Source organism: Physcomitrium patens, chromosome 5 (assembly GCF_059467195.1).
Source record: "Physcomitrium patens ecotype Gransden chromosome 5, ASM5946719v1, whole genome shotgun sequence".
NCBI classification, from domain to species: domain Eukaryota; kingdom Viridiplantae; phylum Streptophyta; class Bryopsida; order Funariales; family Funariaceae; genus Physcomitrium; species Physcomitrium patens.
In genome coordinates, this window is record NC_143414.1 from 4,934,797 (window position 1) to 4,951,808 (window position 17,012).

The 17,012-nt window shown below is 39.3% G+C and overlaps 1 protein-coding gene across 1 annotated transcript; it reads left to right on the forward strand.

Moving 5' to 3' along the window:
* Positions 1-2,243: 2,243 nt before the first annotated feature.
* Positions 2,244-3,826, forward strand: LOC112282799 (uncharacterized). The gene has a single exon (XM_073534389.2). It carries the CDS (start codon positions 2,532-2,534, stop codon positions 3,351-3,353), a length of 822 nt encoding a protein of 273 aa, XP_073390490.1. The 5' UTR covers positions 2,244-2,531; the 3' UTR covers positions 3,354-3,826.
* The last annotated feature ends 13,186 nt before the right edge of the window (positions 3,827-17,012 follow it).

The window sequence follows — 17,012 nt, forward strand, 5'->3', positions numbered from 1 at the left end:
ATATGCTGACATGAACCCAGCTTGATTCTATTGACACACGGATCTTCTACAAAGGCGCCAGTCCGACATGAACTTATAGGTGACCCTGGTCAGGCTTCGAAAGGCCACATTGCAGCCATCGTTAGTTTTAACTCATCACAAGCAGTTGATTTTTCAAGAATAGCCAGAGGCGTAGAATAAACTATATCTGGCAACCTGATTGATTTGATGGAAGTTGATGTTGCTCAGTTTTAATCTGGGTAACCATGTGCTATAATATTAGTTTTGATGCAGCCACAAAGGGAAGTCCATGCTCTAAAACTCCAAATAAACCATGGGGTTATGTTCCGAAGATGCAAGCGAAGTTTCTAACTTCTCGTGAGGGTGGCTCCAACAATTTACGTCACCTGGACTTTTGCAGAATGAACCTGGAATCCTTTTCGGTGTTCCTTCATGCACTTCTCGGTGCAACAATGTAGTACCCACGTAGGGTGCTGGAAGATGGCGGTTATTTGTGAGGAACTAGTTCAAAGCGTCTATTGCCAGTATCCTCATCAGTAACTCAACAGAACAGGTTGCAAGATGAGTTTCATTTCTAACGATGGTTTATCTCAAACACTCCCACCTCGTCAGCAAATATATATTTAATTTTTTCAGGAAATTTTGAAAGGGGAAATTGCCAAGATAAATTGATTTTGTGGAAAAGGTTATTGTGGGCTTGCAAATGCAAGTCCACAGTGCAAGTACATCACCGCCCTCAACTGACACCCTTTTCCGTGTCAAGGAGACCAGTAGACATTGTTGCCGAAGCGCCGCGCACGGCCACAGTGAGGATGGACAAGACCATGATGCCCCCAGTCAGTAACTCATTCGTGTTCCTTTACTACTCTCGTTAACGCATCTAACGTAGCACTGGGACAAGTTAGAAGTCCTTGTGGTCTGGATGGCATGTAAAGCAGAGCTAACGCTGAAGGAAAATTCTCAATTTGCGAAAAATTCTTCGTCTAAGATTCGTAAATTTTAAACAGCACATATTGATTGGATCAAGTCTAGGAGTACAGTTATATAGATGATGCAATGTATAAACTGCTTTCACATAAACTGCTCCTTTTTCAACTTTCCGTTTAAGGCTTCCGTAATTCGAAGACTTCAATTTCAGAACTAAGCTGGTCATGTTTTGAAAAAAATCCTTTTTGAAAGTCTGCAAGCAAGTGTCTCATTCGGAGATCGTTGAGGGCAGAAAATAATGAGGAATAATAAAAGGTTGATTTGTCAGCTCTGGAGTTTCTAATCTCGAATTCACCCGTCCCAGTCAATTCGAGAGCCAGACTCAATCCAGAAAGTAAATGTATAGGGCAATTACAACTGCGCGACACTGAATGCACATCACCTTGGAACTGCAATACTATGTGATAAGAGGATTAATGTTGCAGGGAGGAGAATATAAGGGAATATACTTTCCAAAATCTAAAACCCAGGTTCGTCTCTGGATATCTAACCATGAGACCAAACTAGATTTTAGAGGTAAAAAATAGGTTTTCCTATGTAGTCGCCCAGAATCAAAACAATATCTATCTGTAAAAATCAAGATGCTCCTATCCTTGTTCATTTGAATTACTAAATTTGATCGAACTCAGACTGCGACGAGGTACATGGATTTATTGAATTTTCATGAAACACTCGATGTAGTACAGAGTTCACAATCAATGTTGCATGTTCTTCCTGAACTCCGGAGCGTCAGACATACTTCCGCAGATGTCAAGGTCCAGCTTGTCGTGACGAACAACCTTTCCTTTTCAGAGTCTGTCAAGTGTGTATTATCAAGTTCTGATGTTATCTGAATGGGAAGTTTATCGCAATTTTATCATGTGGGTCCTGATAAGAGAAATCAGATCAGAAACCAAACAATGATCAGGTAAAAATATGATGAGGGTCAATGATGGCACCAGGGGAGGCTGGTATTTGCTCTCTGAGCGCAGCCATGGCAGACAATTTTGGTAAGGTATGTGGAGTCGTCGTCGATGGATATTCTTCTCCTGGTTGTTGCGAAAGACACTGCCTCGTACCCAGCCTTTTCACTTTGTAACTCGTTGCGTCTCTCCTGCGATGTTTCTTTACACAAGCAGTTCTCATGGCTGGGCCGTGAGCTCTTCTTATTGACCATAAAACGATCTTAGCAAGCATGGGCGCAATGAATCCTACTGTGGTGACCAAGTACTTCTACTCAACATCTGAAACTTTTCAGTTGTCTGAGTCGTCTCCAAGGTCTGCAAAGTGTGGTTGTGTTTACCTCGTCTGTCTTAGTATTTTCTAGTCAATATACCTTCTGAAGCATCACAGAAACATTGTTTAGGAGATTCTACGTCATAGGTACCAACTTTGAAGAAACATACAGCTCTTGCTACTGATCTGATTGCTAGCATACGTAACCATGACGAGATGCATATCCTGGTGCAGATGCAGTATCGTGATGCTCACGCCGCAGGGAGACATGTAACGTCAAGATTGAGTGCTAGAAACAAGAAACCACCAACAAGACTGCAACAAAAAGAATGAACACCGTCGGTAATTCGAAACGCTCTTCAATGGCGTCTTCCACGAAAGCTTATGACGACATCACTGTAGCTGTCTCACGTGAGACATCATCACATTACGATCAGTATTGTCCCATTCGTACTTTTAACTGCAATTTTTGCACTCGAAACTTTAGAACTGCCCAAGCTCTGGGCGGCCACATGAACGTGCACAGGAGGGAGAGGGCCTACTCCAATGAGTTGCTCAGTGATCTGCACTCTGAAGCGCGGCAAATTGCCTCATGTTCAGTGCTGAATCCATTGCTGGCTGCTCAATATGTGTTTCCTCATGTTTCTGAACACATGAGCACCCAGTTAACCGTGGGAGAAGGATCGACGGCTACATCAGATCGTCACATATCAAGCTCTTCGACTTTGTGTTGGTTATCCTCATTATCTTCACCTCCGCTGGTAACTGTCTCACACAACCCATCTCTCAATTTCTGTGTCCCCCAAGCTTTGCAACACCAACAAAATGCTCTCCCCAACGCTCCAAGATTCTATCAAGTGGAACAGTTTCACCCCGCTTCTCCACAAGCCCTCCGCCGTCAATCCTCTTCTGAACAAGATGCTAATTCCTGCAGAGTGAACTCAGGCTCAGCTCAAGGATCTGTACCACAGGGTTCTGTCATTGGGAATGTCATTCCTAGAAATTCATCTCATAACATAGTACTTGGTTCTTGTTACGAGATCAGGTCTGAAGCTCTCAGCGATTTCATGAGCAAACAAAGTTTTTCTGAACAAAGTCCTGGTGCACTACAATCCGGTGGAGAAAAGCTTGACTTGGAACTTCACCTTTAACCAAGCACTGGAAGGCTGCGGCGATTCTGTCAGAAAGACACCATTCAACCCAGCTGACTAGGATTCTACGCTGACTTTTGTTTCGTTTATTTCTACAGGTTTACCTCGGTATCACTCTAAACGTGTGTATCTTACATTTGATGTATTTCTAAGACAGCCTGGACATTTCTTGCGCACCAGCGTTATGTGGTAAACATGCCAATGACTTAGCATCTTAGATCATCTAGGATCGTGGCATACTCTCATCTTGAACTTGATTCTCATGCATGACCGATGGACGGGTGAATTGAGAGTTACCTGGCAAATTGCAAGTTCAGGCCTGGGTAGTTATTGTGTCATCGATTATAAACTTCCCTGTGCAAACTTGCATGAGCGGAGAGGAGAATGGAAGGCACCATTTGGAGTTAGAAGTTTTAATTAATTGTATCAAATTATTATAAATTCTTATTTTTTTACTAATTTATAATAAAAGTTGATATTAATCCAAATTAAAATGCCATCTTAGAATTTTTATTTTTAATTATTAAAAATAAATTATTATATTTAATTCTAATAAGAAGTTTAAAGATTATTTTTAGTAATTAATCTATTTATTATTATTATTGACCTAGACATTTTAAATGCGTGGCTCTTGTACTAAATGTACAAAAATCATCTAGAAATATTTCTATTGAAATTCGTAGATAATCTTAGAATGCTTGCGTCATTACCCTTTGAAATGTAGCTGGTGCATTACAAAGCCCAAACAGCATAACCTTATAGGCAAAGGTCCTTCAATCCGTAATAAAAGTAATTTTTAATTGGGCTTCTTTTGCAATCTTAACTTGATTATAATCGGAGAATACATCAAGAAATGAATAACATTCATGTCTAGAGGCAGCATCCAATATACTATCCATGAATGGTAAAGGAAAATAATCCTTCTTGATAGCCGTATTTAATTTTTGGAAATCTTGACAGATGTGAACTTTTCCATTCTTTTTTGATACCATAACAATTGGTGAAACCCATTCACTGAAAGGAACTGGATAGATAAATCCAACTTCCAAGAGTTTATCTAGTTCTTCTTTTACTATAAGTGAGTATTTTAGATTAAGTCGATGTTGTCTTTGGCATATTGGTATAGCATTCTCTTCGAATATAATTCGATGCTCACAAACTTCAGCTGGAATTCCTTTCAAATCCGCATACGACCATGCAAAAGCAGTTTTATGCATTAAAAAGTAATCCACTCAAATTTCTTCTTCCTTGTCTTTTATACAGTCGTAAATTTGAATGATTTGGGGAGCCTCCCCTATACCTAAATTAATTGGTTGACATCGTGGAATTTCAAGAGTCCCTAGACTGATATTCTGCTCAATTCCAAAATCTTTCATAAAATTCGACACATGAAAACTTTCCAACTCCAGTTCCATAGCACTAACGTTGTCGTGTTGTAACACGAGTATATAGTGAAAATAAAAAGAAAGGGGAATTTTATTAATATTCAGTTACCTCGAATATTGGGAGCAACGACCAACTCCTGTACAAATACTGAGTGGTCAGGTTCAGTCACCCCGTTACAGTCAGCCGGGGCATACTGAAATGCTCCGTTCAATTCCAATAATAGGAGTCAGTAGGAAGAGAAGGACCAATTCACACGACGGGTTCGAAGAGCCAATTGGATCTAATTTCGAGAATCCAATCCAGGTTACTACTGGACTCTTATCCAATATGAGACCTGAATTGGCCGGTCAACCCAATGCAATCTAATTACGGGAAATCCAGGTCTTACTACGGGTCTTAGCCAATCTGACGTGAGGACCAATTTGACCCAATTATGTGAACATCCAGGTTACTACGGGCATCTTTCCCAATATGGGACCTGAATTGGTCAGGCGACTCAATGTGGACCCGAGTACGGGGTTTCGATTTTGTTTCAGGCTGTCCTGTTCTCTGTGCCGTTTCAGGGAACGTTGTTTGCGGTAAATGGATCTTTTCAAGGTAAAAGCGGAGGAGAAGGCCTTGATGACGTGAGCCAATTTTGGATCTAAGCTCTGACGGCGGGAGCCAATTTCGGATCCAAGACGGAAGATTGAAGGAATTCAAGAGGATAAGGTTAGGGGGAGAATAAGTTTGAAGGGGAATCGGGGGAGTGGGCAGAAAGCTTTTGCAAGGTTACTAGTTCGGTTTTCATTGGAGGTTTTTTTGAAGATCAAGGGGAGATTAGAGAGAGGAGCTTCATGCTTCGGGTCGGGGAAGGAAAGACATAGAATTTGGATTTTTCTTCTTCGTAGAGTTTTGGGAAGACTGAGGCAATCGCTGCTGAAGTCAGTATTGTAATGGTGAATCGAGATTTTTAATGAAGTGGGTTTGAATACTCTTCACTGTTTTGTGAAATTGAGTTACGTCTGTGATTGAAGGATTAAAAGGGTGTCTATAGGATTGAGTATGCGGAGTGAATGAAATTTATTGGGTTAATCTAACAAGACAGTCAGTGGATACAAGATCGTAAGTACAAAGCGGTATTGAAGATTAATAGTTTGGGTTGTTTGGGGTTCTCTGTAACGTCTAGAGACCTACCGGCTGGGCCAAAAAGGACTTCGACAAGCAATCGAAGAGCACCCGTATAGATTTACGGAACATTATTGCAGTCGTTTATATTCCAGCAGTCAAAACTGATAGACTGCTTGACTATCGGTAAATCTCCATACTACCTTCTACAGCTAGACGCCCGGCACGTTCTCGAGCAGGAAAGCACGTAATACGACAAAAAGTAGTGAACCCGACGTGAAAGCTTGAGGTGGAAGGTATTGGATTTCGATTGATTTTATCTTTATTTTTATGGAAAATGAAAATAAAAATTTTGAAGGATTTTTGAGAGGAGTTTCTGGAGGAGAGTCTTCTAAAAGACAAGGTATGCACATGGATCCGTCTATCGCTAGTTTGTTTCAAGCCTTCTCGTTGTCAATGCAGCAACAGCAAAGCAATGATCGAAAGGAAGCTTTGGCAACCAAAGCATTGCAAGAAGTGGTCAATAAAATTGATCAATTTGATGGGAGGAATATTTCAAGGTATTTAAGATGTTATGTTCGTGAAATGGAATTAAATCGGGTTTCTGAGAAGAAAATGGTTGCACTATTTGGACTTGCCACGATACCGGAGATAAGGGACCACATTACATCAATTACGGATCGTTATGGAAATTCATGGGAGGATTTTTTACATGCATTGAAAGACGAATATTTCTTGGAAGATGCTGATCGCGTTACTAAGAAGTTGTTTTTGGGATGGATTGAACGGCCCAATAAGAATTTGCAAGCAACAGAGCTACTAAGGGAATTTGAGAGGCAGTACTCTCAATTATCGAAGGTAGAAAAATTGACATTAGAGCCGAACAAAGTTGATCTATTTCTTCAAGCTGCTGATGGAGAATTGTAAGAGAAATTAGAACCCCTTCTTGAAGACAAAGAAGAAGATGAAGGATTGACAACGAAGTGGAAGAACGTTGAAGATGCGGTGGGATTGCTTACAAAAAAAGAAAGGAGGAAGGATAGGAGCAATATTCCGAAAACAGTACAAGCACCCAAAGCTCTAGTACGTACAACACCACTAACAATGCCTACAGTTCAACCTTCGACATCCTTATCAAAGAAAGCAGATATGGATATGGAAGAAATTATACGAGGAATGCGAGATCTTCAAATCAAATTGGCAAGACTTGAAGAGAATATTTCTATAAACAATTCGAAGAATGTTTCAAAACAAGGATATGTACAAAGATGCATTTGGTGTGATGATGCTTCACACACTAGAAAAGATTGCAATGAATTTAATAATATGATACGGCAGGGAATTATTTGCTGGAAAGATGGAAAGATAGCATTGAAAGATAGGGAGGATCTTCTTCAAACCAATTTTGGCAAGGGAGGAATGAAAGCATTGGTTCAAGATTACTTAAAGGAGCATGAAAGAGTAGCATGAGAAAGTGCAAGTTATGGTGCTAGAGTAGATGATGAAATTGGTGGAAGTACGGAAACTAATGAGTTTTGGGCTTCTACCGTTTCTACAATGCAAGAAGGGAAATTACCTCGAGAAGCGTTATTGAGAACTGTAGCTACAATACGAGGTAGAACAGGTTGGGAGGATCCTATTGAGTCTCTTTCAGTTCATGCATATATTGCTAAGAGCCAACATGAAGCTTTGATGGAAGAAAAAAGACGAGGAAATTTTGATGATACTAGAGAAGGAAATTCTTCTAAGAGGCAAACTCGAGGAGACAAGGCTCGGGAGGCAGCTTCACAAGAATTGCCTGTAAAGGATACCTCAGCATCATTGGGAGAAAAAACAACGAAGACAAAAGATAAAGGCAAATCAATTGCTTATAAGCTACTTTCTGACATTGAAGCGGCAACAAATTTGAAAGGGGTGTTGAAAGAACGTATATTAAACGCTAAGGTGGAATTCACATTGAAAGAAGTCTTGGGAATTGCAAAGAAGGAATTTCATGATGTTATCATTGACAGCATTAAGCGAAAGAGGCAATTAATAGGCGAAACTGGAATGAGTCATACTATTGATGCAAGAATATGTAGAGATGAAGAAGAGGTTGATATTGGTTACAAGCAACCAACAAATGAAAAGAATGGGTATAATCAACGAGTATGTTTCGAAGATTCTAGTGACAAGGAAATGGAAACTTTGAGCCATTATACTCGAAAGCATTGGGCAAGGGCAACTACTGAGGTATTGGTGAAGGTAGAAGATATAGAAGAATCAATAGTTGCTTTGGTCGACCATGGTTCTGAAATAAATCTCATGTCTAAAGATCTTTATAAGAAGCAAAAATGGCCAATTGATATGGAACATGGATGGGCAATACGAGCAGCTAATAACACACGGGGCGAATTATATGGAGCTTGTCCAGATGTCAAAATTCGGATTGGGGATGTTGCGACGGAGCAACATTTCTTCGTTTAAGATACAACGTCTTATCTGTTGATTTTAGGACAACCTTATATCACGGCAACACGGATGGAAACAAAAGTACTTGACGATGGTTCTGCTTACGCAAGGGTACGGAGCGAAGATGGGAGGAAAGCTGTACAATTTCTAACAGTACCTCCTAACCATGAACGGAATTGAGATAGGTTGAGGGAGAAACCATTGCCAAAGATTGTTGAAGGATTTAAGGATTTTGGGGAGGTACCACTGTAAAGCGAGATTATGGAGGTACAAAAGAGGAGGTACTCTCGCAAGATGAAGGTGCCTTTGATTCGAGTTATTGGTATATTGGAGAATGGAAATATTATGTATAAGAAAGTTGATAATTTTAAAAGAAAAGAAAGAAAAAGATTATATAATATTGAAGGACAATTACGCAAGATAGGTACATTGCAAGATGATGAGAGGATTTTGGGTGTTTATGAAGAAAATGGACTGGAAGATTCATTGGAATTGATTACATCTATTGGATTAGGGGATAATGATAAGATTGTTGAGATTCATTCGAGAGAGGTTTATACCATGCTTGAATCTTTTCAAGCACCAGAAGTCACAGTAGAGACGAGATATAAAACGGCAGATAAGAAGGTAAAGCCTGTTGCCGGACCATTACCAGAGGATTCTAAAGAACAAATGGGAGAAGCATCAAAAGAAGCAAGTTTAAGAGATCCAATGAGTATTGGACATCAGTTTACTGAAGAGACTTTTGAAGAATTGAAGATTGGTTCTGATGGTTCTTTATTGCCAGAGGAAATTACTTGCTTCAAAAAGATGTTGGCTAAACAAGGTAGATTGTTTGCCTTCGAATCTCATGAAATTGGGTGTGTGGATCCAAATATTATAACACCTATGGTTATCTTCACTGTACCGCATGTACCTTGGAATCTAAGACCGATTCCAGTATCGAGGGCACATTTACCTAAATTGGTGGACCTATTAAAAGAAAAGATAAAGATGAAAATATTGGAACCTTCATTTACGCCGTATTCTAGTCGATGGTTTACGGTACCTAAGAAGAATGGGTCACTACGGTTTATTCAAGATATGCAGCTGGTGAATGCTGTAATTGTCAGGAATGCAGGAATAGGACCTATTGTGGATGAATTTGCTGAGGCGTTTGCTGGAAGGGCGATCTATTCAATGGGTGATTTGTATTCAGGTTATGATCAATTTCAACTTGCCGAAGGAAGTAGAGATATGACAACGATGAGGACACCGCTTGGATTGGTTAGAATGTGCACTCTTCCTTAAGGCGCGACCAACTGAGTTGCACATATGATGAATGGGATGAATAAGGTATTGAGAGATTTTATTCTGAAAAAGACTATGCCTTTTTTGGATGATATTCCTATAAAAGGGTGCAGAGAAGGAGACAAGGATGAAACTTTAGATACTAAGGGGTGTCGCAAATATGTTGTTGATCATATACAAGATTGTGAAAAGATTTTAACTCGGCTTGGAGAAGTTCATCTTACATTATCGGGTATGAAGTCCGTATTTGGAGTACGAGAGGTTGTAATTGTTGGACATTTATGTGGATCTTTTGGAAGAAAACCAGATCCGACTAAAGTTGATGCAATTGGAAGGATGAAAGAGGATTGTGATTCTTTAACAGAGGTTCGCAGGTTTTTGGGGGCATGTGTATTTTATCAAATCTGGATCCCTCATTTTTCTCACATAGCGGATCCATTATATAAACTGTTACGCAAGGGTTACCGATTTAAATGAGAAGAAAGGCATATTCAGGCAATGCAAAGATTGAAGAATTTATTGATGTCACCTCCAATATTGAGGAAGGTTGATTATAAGTGCAATAGACCAGTGATTCTTACTGTAGACGCTAGTCCAATTGCCATTGGATGGGCTGTGGGTCAAGATGATTCAAATGGGAGTAGATTTGCAGTTCGATTTGGGGCTAAAGTTTTAAGTATTCATCAGCGTGCATATTCGCAAGTCAAAAGAGAACTTTGGGGAGTCGTTTCGGCTATGAAAGCTGAAAAAGACTATTTGATTGGGGCAATAGTAGTAATTGAAACAGATTGCTTGCCATTGCTTGGAATGATTATTAACTGTTCAATGCCAGATATTGCAATGTTGAGATGGATTGCTTATATTAAGTCACTAAATCCAGAATTTAAGCATATTACTGGGAAGGACAATTTAGTAGCAGACATGTTATCTCGAGCAAGATATGAGAGGGAGGACGAAATGGTTGAAGACATTGATGATGTCGGATTGAAATTCTATTCAATCTCAAATCTCAACAAAGAAGACAAGCTATTTCTTGAAGAATCTTATGAAAGAGAATTATTGGATATTGATCATTATTTGAATACCTTGACTAAGCAGGAGAATTGGTCTATAGAAAAATTCAAACAAATAAGAAAAAAAGCATATGGATTTTTACTTCGAGATGGATTCTTATGGAAGAGACCGAAGAAAAGAATTGGGATGCCACAACGAGTGATAGGCAAAAGGGAAGAAAAACTAAAATTATTAAAGGAGTTTCATGATAGTTTATGGGCAAGGCATAGAGGAATCTGGGCTACTTTTGCTAAACTCAAGAAACGATATTGGTGGAAAAATATGTATCGAGATGTGCTCTCATTTGTAGAGTCATGTGAAATCTGTCAATCGTATTCTAATATCCGACACCGAGATGGTCTTCATCCTACATATCCTCTGGCTATTCATTTTAAATGGGTTGTTGATTTGGTTATTATGCCGGTTGAGTTATGGCAGATGAGATATTTGATTTTAGCTCGTGAAGATTTATCAAATCAAGTAGAAGGAAGAGCATTGAGGACAAAATCTACAGAGGGGATTTGTAGGTTTTTGCTTGAAGATGTCATTTGCCGTTATGGGTGCGTAGGAAAAATCACTGTAGATCGTGGAGAATTAAATGCGCAAGAAGCTCATAAGTTCTTTGAAAGATGTGGAGTTAAACTATCACTGACTACTGCTTATAATCCGGAAGGGAATGCAAAAAGCGAACGCAGTCACCCGCCGATTGTGAAAGCATTGGTTAAAGCTTGTAATAGAAAAGTTAAAGAGTGGCCACGGCTTTTGTCATTTGCATTATGGGCTGATCGAACAACACATAGTTCGGTGACAGGATATATGCCAGTAGAACTTATGACAGGACAAAAACCAATTATGCCGATTGAAGAAAAGGTACTTACTTGGAGTATGCTACCATGGGGAGATGGATTGACAAGAGAAGAACTTCTGGCTATTAGGATTCGACAATTCGAGCAAAGAACGGAAGATGTCCAGATAGCATTGGAAAGGTTAAAAAGAGCAATGTTACAAAACAAGGCGCGATTCGATAAGCAACATCGATTGAGACCAAAAGCAATCGAGGAGGGTGACTGGGTACTTGTTTATGACAATAGTCTGGATAATCAACATAGTACTTTGCGGAAATTCTCAAAACGTTGGTTTGGACCATATGTGGTAACAACTATTCATGATAATGCGACTTACTCATTACGGGAGTTAGATGGTACAAAATTGAAAATACCAATTGCAGGGAAGCGAGTAAAAATATTTAAACGAAGACATGCAGAGATGAATATGGAAGACCTTAATGAAGATATAGAGATTCCGCAGCAAGAAGATGAAAGTGATTTGGATAATGAAGGTGACGAAGACGAACAGGACAAAGGCATAGAGGATATATTCTGAATCAAACAGCAATTGGGTAAATTGGTGCATATCGGAGGATGCACAGGTTCAGAGGGGGTGGATGTCGTGTTGTAACATGAGTATGCAGTGAAAATAAAAAGAAAGGGGAATTTTATTAATATTTAGTTACCTCAAATATTGGGAGCAACGACCAACTCCTGTACAAATACTGAGTGGTCAGGTTCAGTCACCCCGTTACAGTCAGCCGGGGCATACTGAAATGCTCCATTCAATTCCAATAACAGGAGTCAGTAGGAAGAGAAGGACCAATTCACACGACGGGTTCGAAGAGCCAATTGGATCTAATTTCGAGAATCCAATCCAGGTTACTACTGGACTCTTATCTAATATGAGACCTGAATTGGCCGGTCAACCCAATGCAATCTAATTACGGGAAATCCAGGTCTTACTACGGGTCTTAGCCAATCTGACGTGAGGACCAATTTGACCCAATTATGCGAACATCCTGGTTACTACGGGCATCTTTCCCAATATGGGACCTGAATTGGTCAGGCGACTCAATGTGGACCCGAGTACGGGGTTTCGATTTTGTTTCAGGCTGTCTTGTTCTCTGTGCCGTTTCAGGGAATGTTGTTTGCGATAAATGGATCTGTTAAAGGTAAAAACAAAGGAGAAGGCGTTGATGACGTGAGCCAATTTCGGATCTAAGCTCTGACGGCGGGAGCCAATTTCGGATCCAAGACGGAAGATTGAAGGAATTCAAGAGGATAAGGTTAGGGGGAGAATAAGTTTGAAGGAGAATCGGGGGAGCGGGCAGAAAGCTTTTGCAAGGTTACTAGTTCGGTTTTCATTGGAGGTTTTTTTGAAGATCAAGGGGAGATTAGAGAGAGGAGCTTAATGCTTCGGGTCGGGGAAGGAAAGACATAGAATTTGGATTTTTCTTCTTCGTAGAGTTTTGGGAAGACTGAGGCAATCGCTGCTGAAGTCAGTATTGTAATGGTGAATCGAGATTTTTAATGAAGTGGGTTTGAATACTCTTCACTGTTTTGTGAAATTGAGTTACGTCTGTGATTGAAGGATTAAAAGGGTGTCTATAGGATTGAGTATGCGGAGTGAATGAAATTTATTGGGTTAATCTAACAAGACAGTCAGTGGATACAAGATCGTAAGTACAAAGCGGTATTGAAGATTAATAGTTTGGGTTGTTTGGGGTTCTCTGTAACGTCTAGAGACCTACCGGCTGGGGCAAAAAGGACTTCGACAAACAGTCGAAGAGCATCCGTATAGATTTACGGTACATTGTTGCAGTCGTTTATATTCCAGCAGTCAAAACTGATAGACTACTTGACTATCGGTGAATCTCCATACTACCTTCTACAGCTAGACGCCCGACGCGTTCTCAAGCAAGAAAGTACGTAATACGACAACGTGATTAATATCTTGTTTATTCATCCAATATGCAATCATATAATTAGAATTGTCAATAACATCTGGAGGAACTAAGTACTCTCTTGGTACCTTGCATTGGTAGTTCATTCTAGTATATTCGACAACTTACCTTCTATCAGCATAAATTGGGGCAGGTGCACCAATTTCTTCTTTTGTAGACTCATCTTCATAATTTGACATGAATTTTGAACTGGCAACTTGAGTTTCTCCGTGATATTGGACAGGGTACATTTGAAGCACAATTTTATCATTACATTTCCCAATTGTCAATGTACTACAGCCCCAGTCATTTCGAGCTTTAGCTTGATATAACTATGGTTGCCCCAATAAAATTAGATATGACAATGTAGAGCTTTACAGTCAAAAAATAATATAATCAATTTTATAGGTAATCCCCGCAATTACTATATAAATACTTTGTAAAATACCCATAGGTTTAACTCGATTGGAGTCAACCATTCTCAAAACCATTGTAATAGGTAATAAGTAATCCAAAGCCAGTTCCTCCATTGTAGCGACATTTATAAGATTTACACTAGATCCTCCGTCTACTTGCACTCCTGATAATAACACTCCATCAATTCAGACATCAATCGTAGGTGCACCCAGATCGGGATTCAAACTTATTTTTCGGATTTCTTTATTTTGAGATCTACAACAAATTAATGAAGAATTCAAGATAGTTCGGCATTCAAGTGCTACCACCAATAGATGCTTCATGGAGATCGTGGGTTGTATGGTGCCCAAATCTTTTAGAATATCATATGATTCTATATTAGTGGTAATTCTCAATGTCCATTTCTTCTTCCTAGTCCTAGACACCGACGTAGGTAAATTGGTTTTTTCTATATTGGAAATTAGTAAAGTTCCTAGAACTGAATACGACGGAGCCTGTAAAATTGGTTTTTTCAACAGGTAAGATTGTTCTTCTAATTGAGCTGATATTGGTTCCTTAGAATTCATGCCTTTTAGATGATCTTTCAATAGAAAGGATGTTTTTCAAAACTGTGTAGAGAATGAAACAACTCGACATGGAACTGAAGCCTCCATAATTGGTACCTCATTGGGATGCACAACCAATTCAGGTCTTATACTATGTAAAGGGCCCATGTTAGGACCTGGATTAGATGTCCCCGTAATTCGGTCCAATTGGTCCTTTGCTTTAGGATCACCCAAATGTTGAATTGGTTCTTTTCTTTTTTGCTGACTTCTTGTAAGGATAGCTTGGACTACTTCTACCCGATGAACTGGTGAATCTTGAAGACCTTGATTTATCTCTTCCATTTTTCCTTGGCTTTGGATTTACTGATCTCGATTATTAAAATTGAATGGAGCATTATATTACTGATAAGTATGTCCCGACTGCTTACAATTTGCACATACTGGTGCATAATCATCACTCGCTCTGGGATTGGGACATTCACTGGCATAATGATCAATATATCTGCAACAAAAACAACAAAGTAGTCTTCTTGCACCCCCATCTGGCATATTGGGTGTCTCCACTGGTATATACCTACTAGACTTGTTTAATGTAGGATTAGAAAATGATCCTGGTTGTCTCGTTGGTACAGAGGATACTTGGTTCAATGACGCCGGTAGAGCATATTGCTAATACCTCTACTGCTCCTTCCCATAGTTCTGAGGGTTTGATGCAGACTCTTGATTAAAATTAGAACTTTAAAAATTATTGAATGTTTGATTTTGTTGATTAGATCGATTTTCATTCCATCCATACGTATTTTCTATTTGAACTTGATTGACTTCTCACTGGGTCGATAGGATCATGGTCTGATTACTAAATTGTTGTTGCCTTTGTAAATGCCAGCAGTTTTGGATAAGATACTTTCTTCTGTAAAATGTACATTGAACACCCGTTTGTCTGGGTGATAGACTGTGATTGCTCGTTTTACTTATTTTGGAAGAAACCTCCCAGCATAAACCCGTATAGGGAGATTCGAATATGGAGAATGACTAGTTGCTTAAGCGTTCACGTTAGGGTCACACAATCAATTACCTCCTGAATGTATCATCTTTATTTTCAATATCTGAATACACAAGGAAACTATAATCTCCTCCTTCACCTTATCGGTCTCTTCTTTACAGCAATTCAGTCATACCAATAACTGCTATTTCCACCAATATATTCACCCTCATAATCTCCAACTGTAATACTGTACCCTCACAACTTTCAGCACACAATTATCCTCGTTCCAATCACTGGAATTCTTCACACAAAACTGCCATTCACATTACAGTGTTTCACACAAACACAGACTCATTCTCTCTGCTGAACTACAATCAGATTTCAGCATTCAATCTTTCTTCTTCTCAAATAATACCAATCACATTTCCATTCCATAATTCACTTCACAATATTCAGAAACTTTCAATCCTCTTATTCAAAGAAAATAACAAACAAAAGAAAAGAGGTAGTACTAAGCTTACCCCAGCTCACAACTCTCATAGTCTGGTCCTCGGCTCAACACTATCGTAGTCTGGCATTTTCTTCCCCTCTCCCATCTTCCTTATACTATCTCGAGATACCAACTCCTATACTACAGATGATAACTACTTTTCCTGACTATTCATCCATTCTACCTACTGAACCACCTTTTCAGCAGTTATCTATCCCTGTTTACACTATACACTAGGTATCTATATTCTGAAAATAACTACTTATTCTACATAGTCCCACTCCTAACTGTGCAGCATCCTCGCAAATACTTAATTGATATCTATGAAAAATTATTTAACAAAACTCTACAAAAATTGCGATCCTTTTGGCCTATCTAATTAATCAATTGTCGCAGTATCTGTTATTGGTTCCATCGATTCCGATTCCAACTGTAAATCTTCGTCCTCCTCCAATCCTTCCATCGGCTCTTGCCTCAACTGAGTTGAAAGGTCTTCATTGTACTCACCCAGTTCACAGACTTGAGCTTCTAATTTCAGGATTTGAGCATCTCTCAATTCCAACTGGCGCTGAAAGTGACTCCTCTCTTCTAAAACTTTGGGAATTGGCAACATTGATACTTGTGCTTGACCAATATTGACTAAATTCTCTGCTAATCTTGTCACTTCGGCATTCAAGGCGTCAATTTCAACCCTTAACCACTATATTTTATATCTGTATTGGTCACTCAATACCAATTTTTCTTGCGCCAATAACTCGGTTTTTTCTCGTTCCATTACCAACTAACCCTTCACTTTTTTCAATTCCAAAATTGAATGACTGCGAGTCCGGAATAGTTCTTGCCTGTGGGTCTTCACCATGCGCTCTCTTTCTTGTGACTAGCTCCTCACTGTTAACTCTTAACTGGAACTACTACTCTCAAAAACACAAGAAATATAAGAAAATGACACTCCAACCAACCCAAAACAACACCACAGAATGACTTTAATTGGTGCCCCACTCCTATTCTTTTACTACCTAGTAATAATACCAATATGTTACCCATACTGTCCGTGAAAGGTAATGAGAAGTAATCTTTATTGGTGGCCGCATTAACTTTTCAAAAATCCTGACAATTACCATTCTTTTTCGATATCATCACAATTGGAGAAACCCACTCACTA

Excerpts from the sequence above, each read along its gene's own strand:
- LOC112282799 (XM_073534389.2), top strand. The coding sequence starts at position 2,532 with ATGAACACCGTCGGTAATTCGAAACGCTCTTCAATGGCGTCTTCCACG.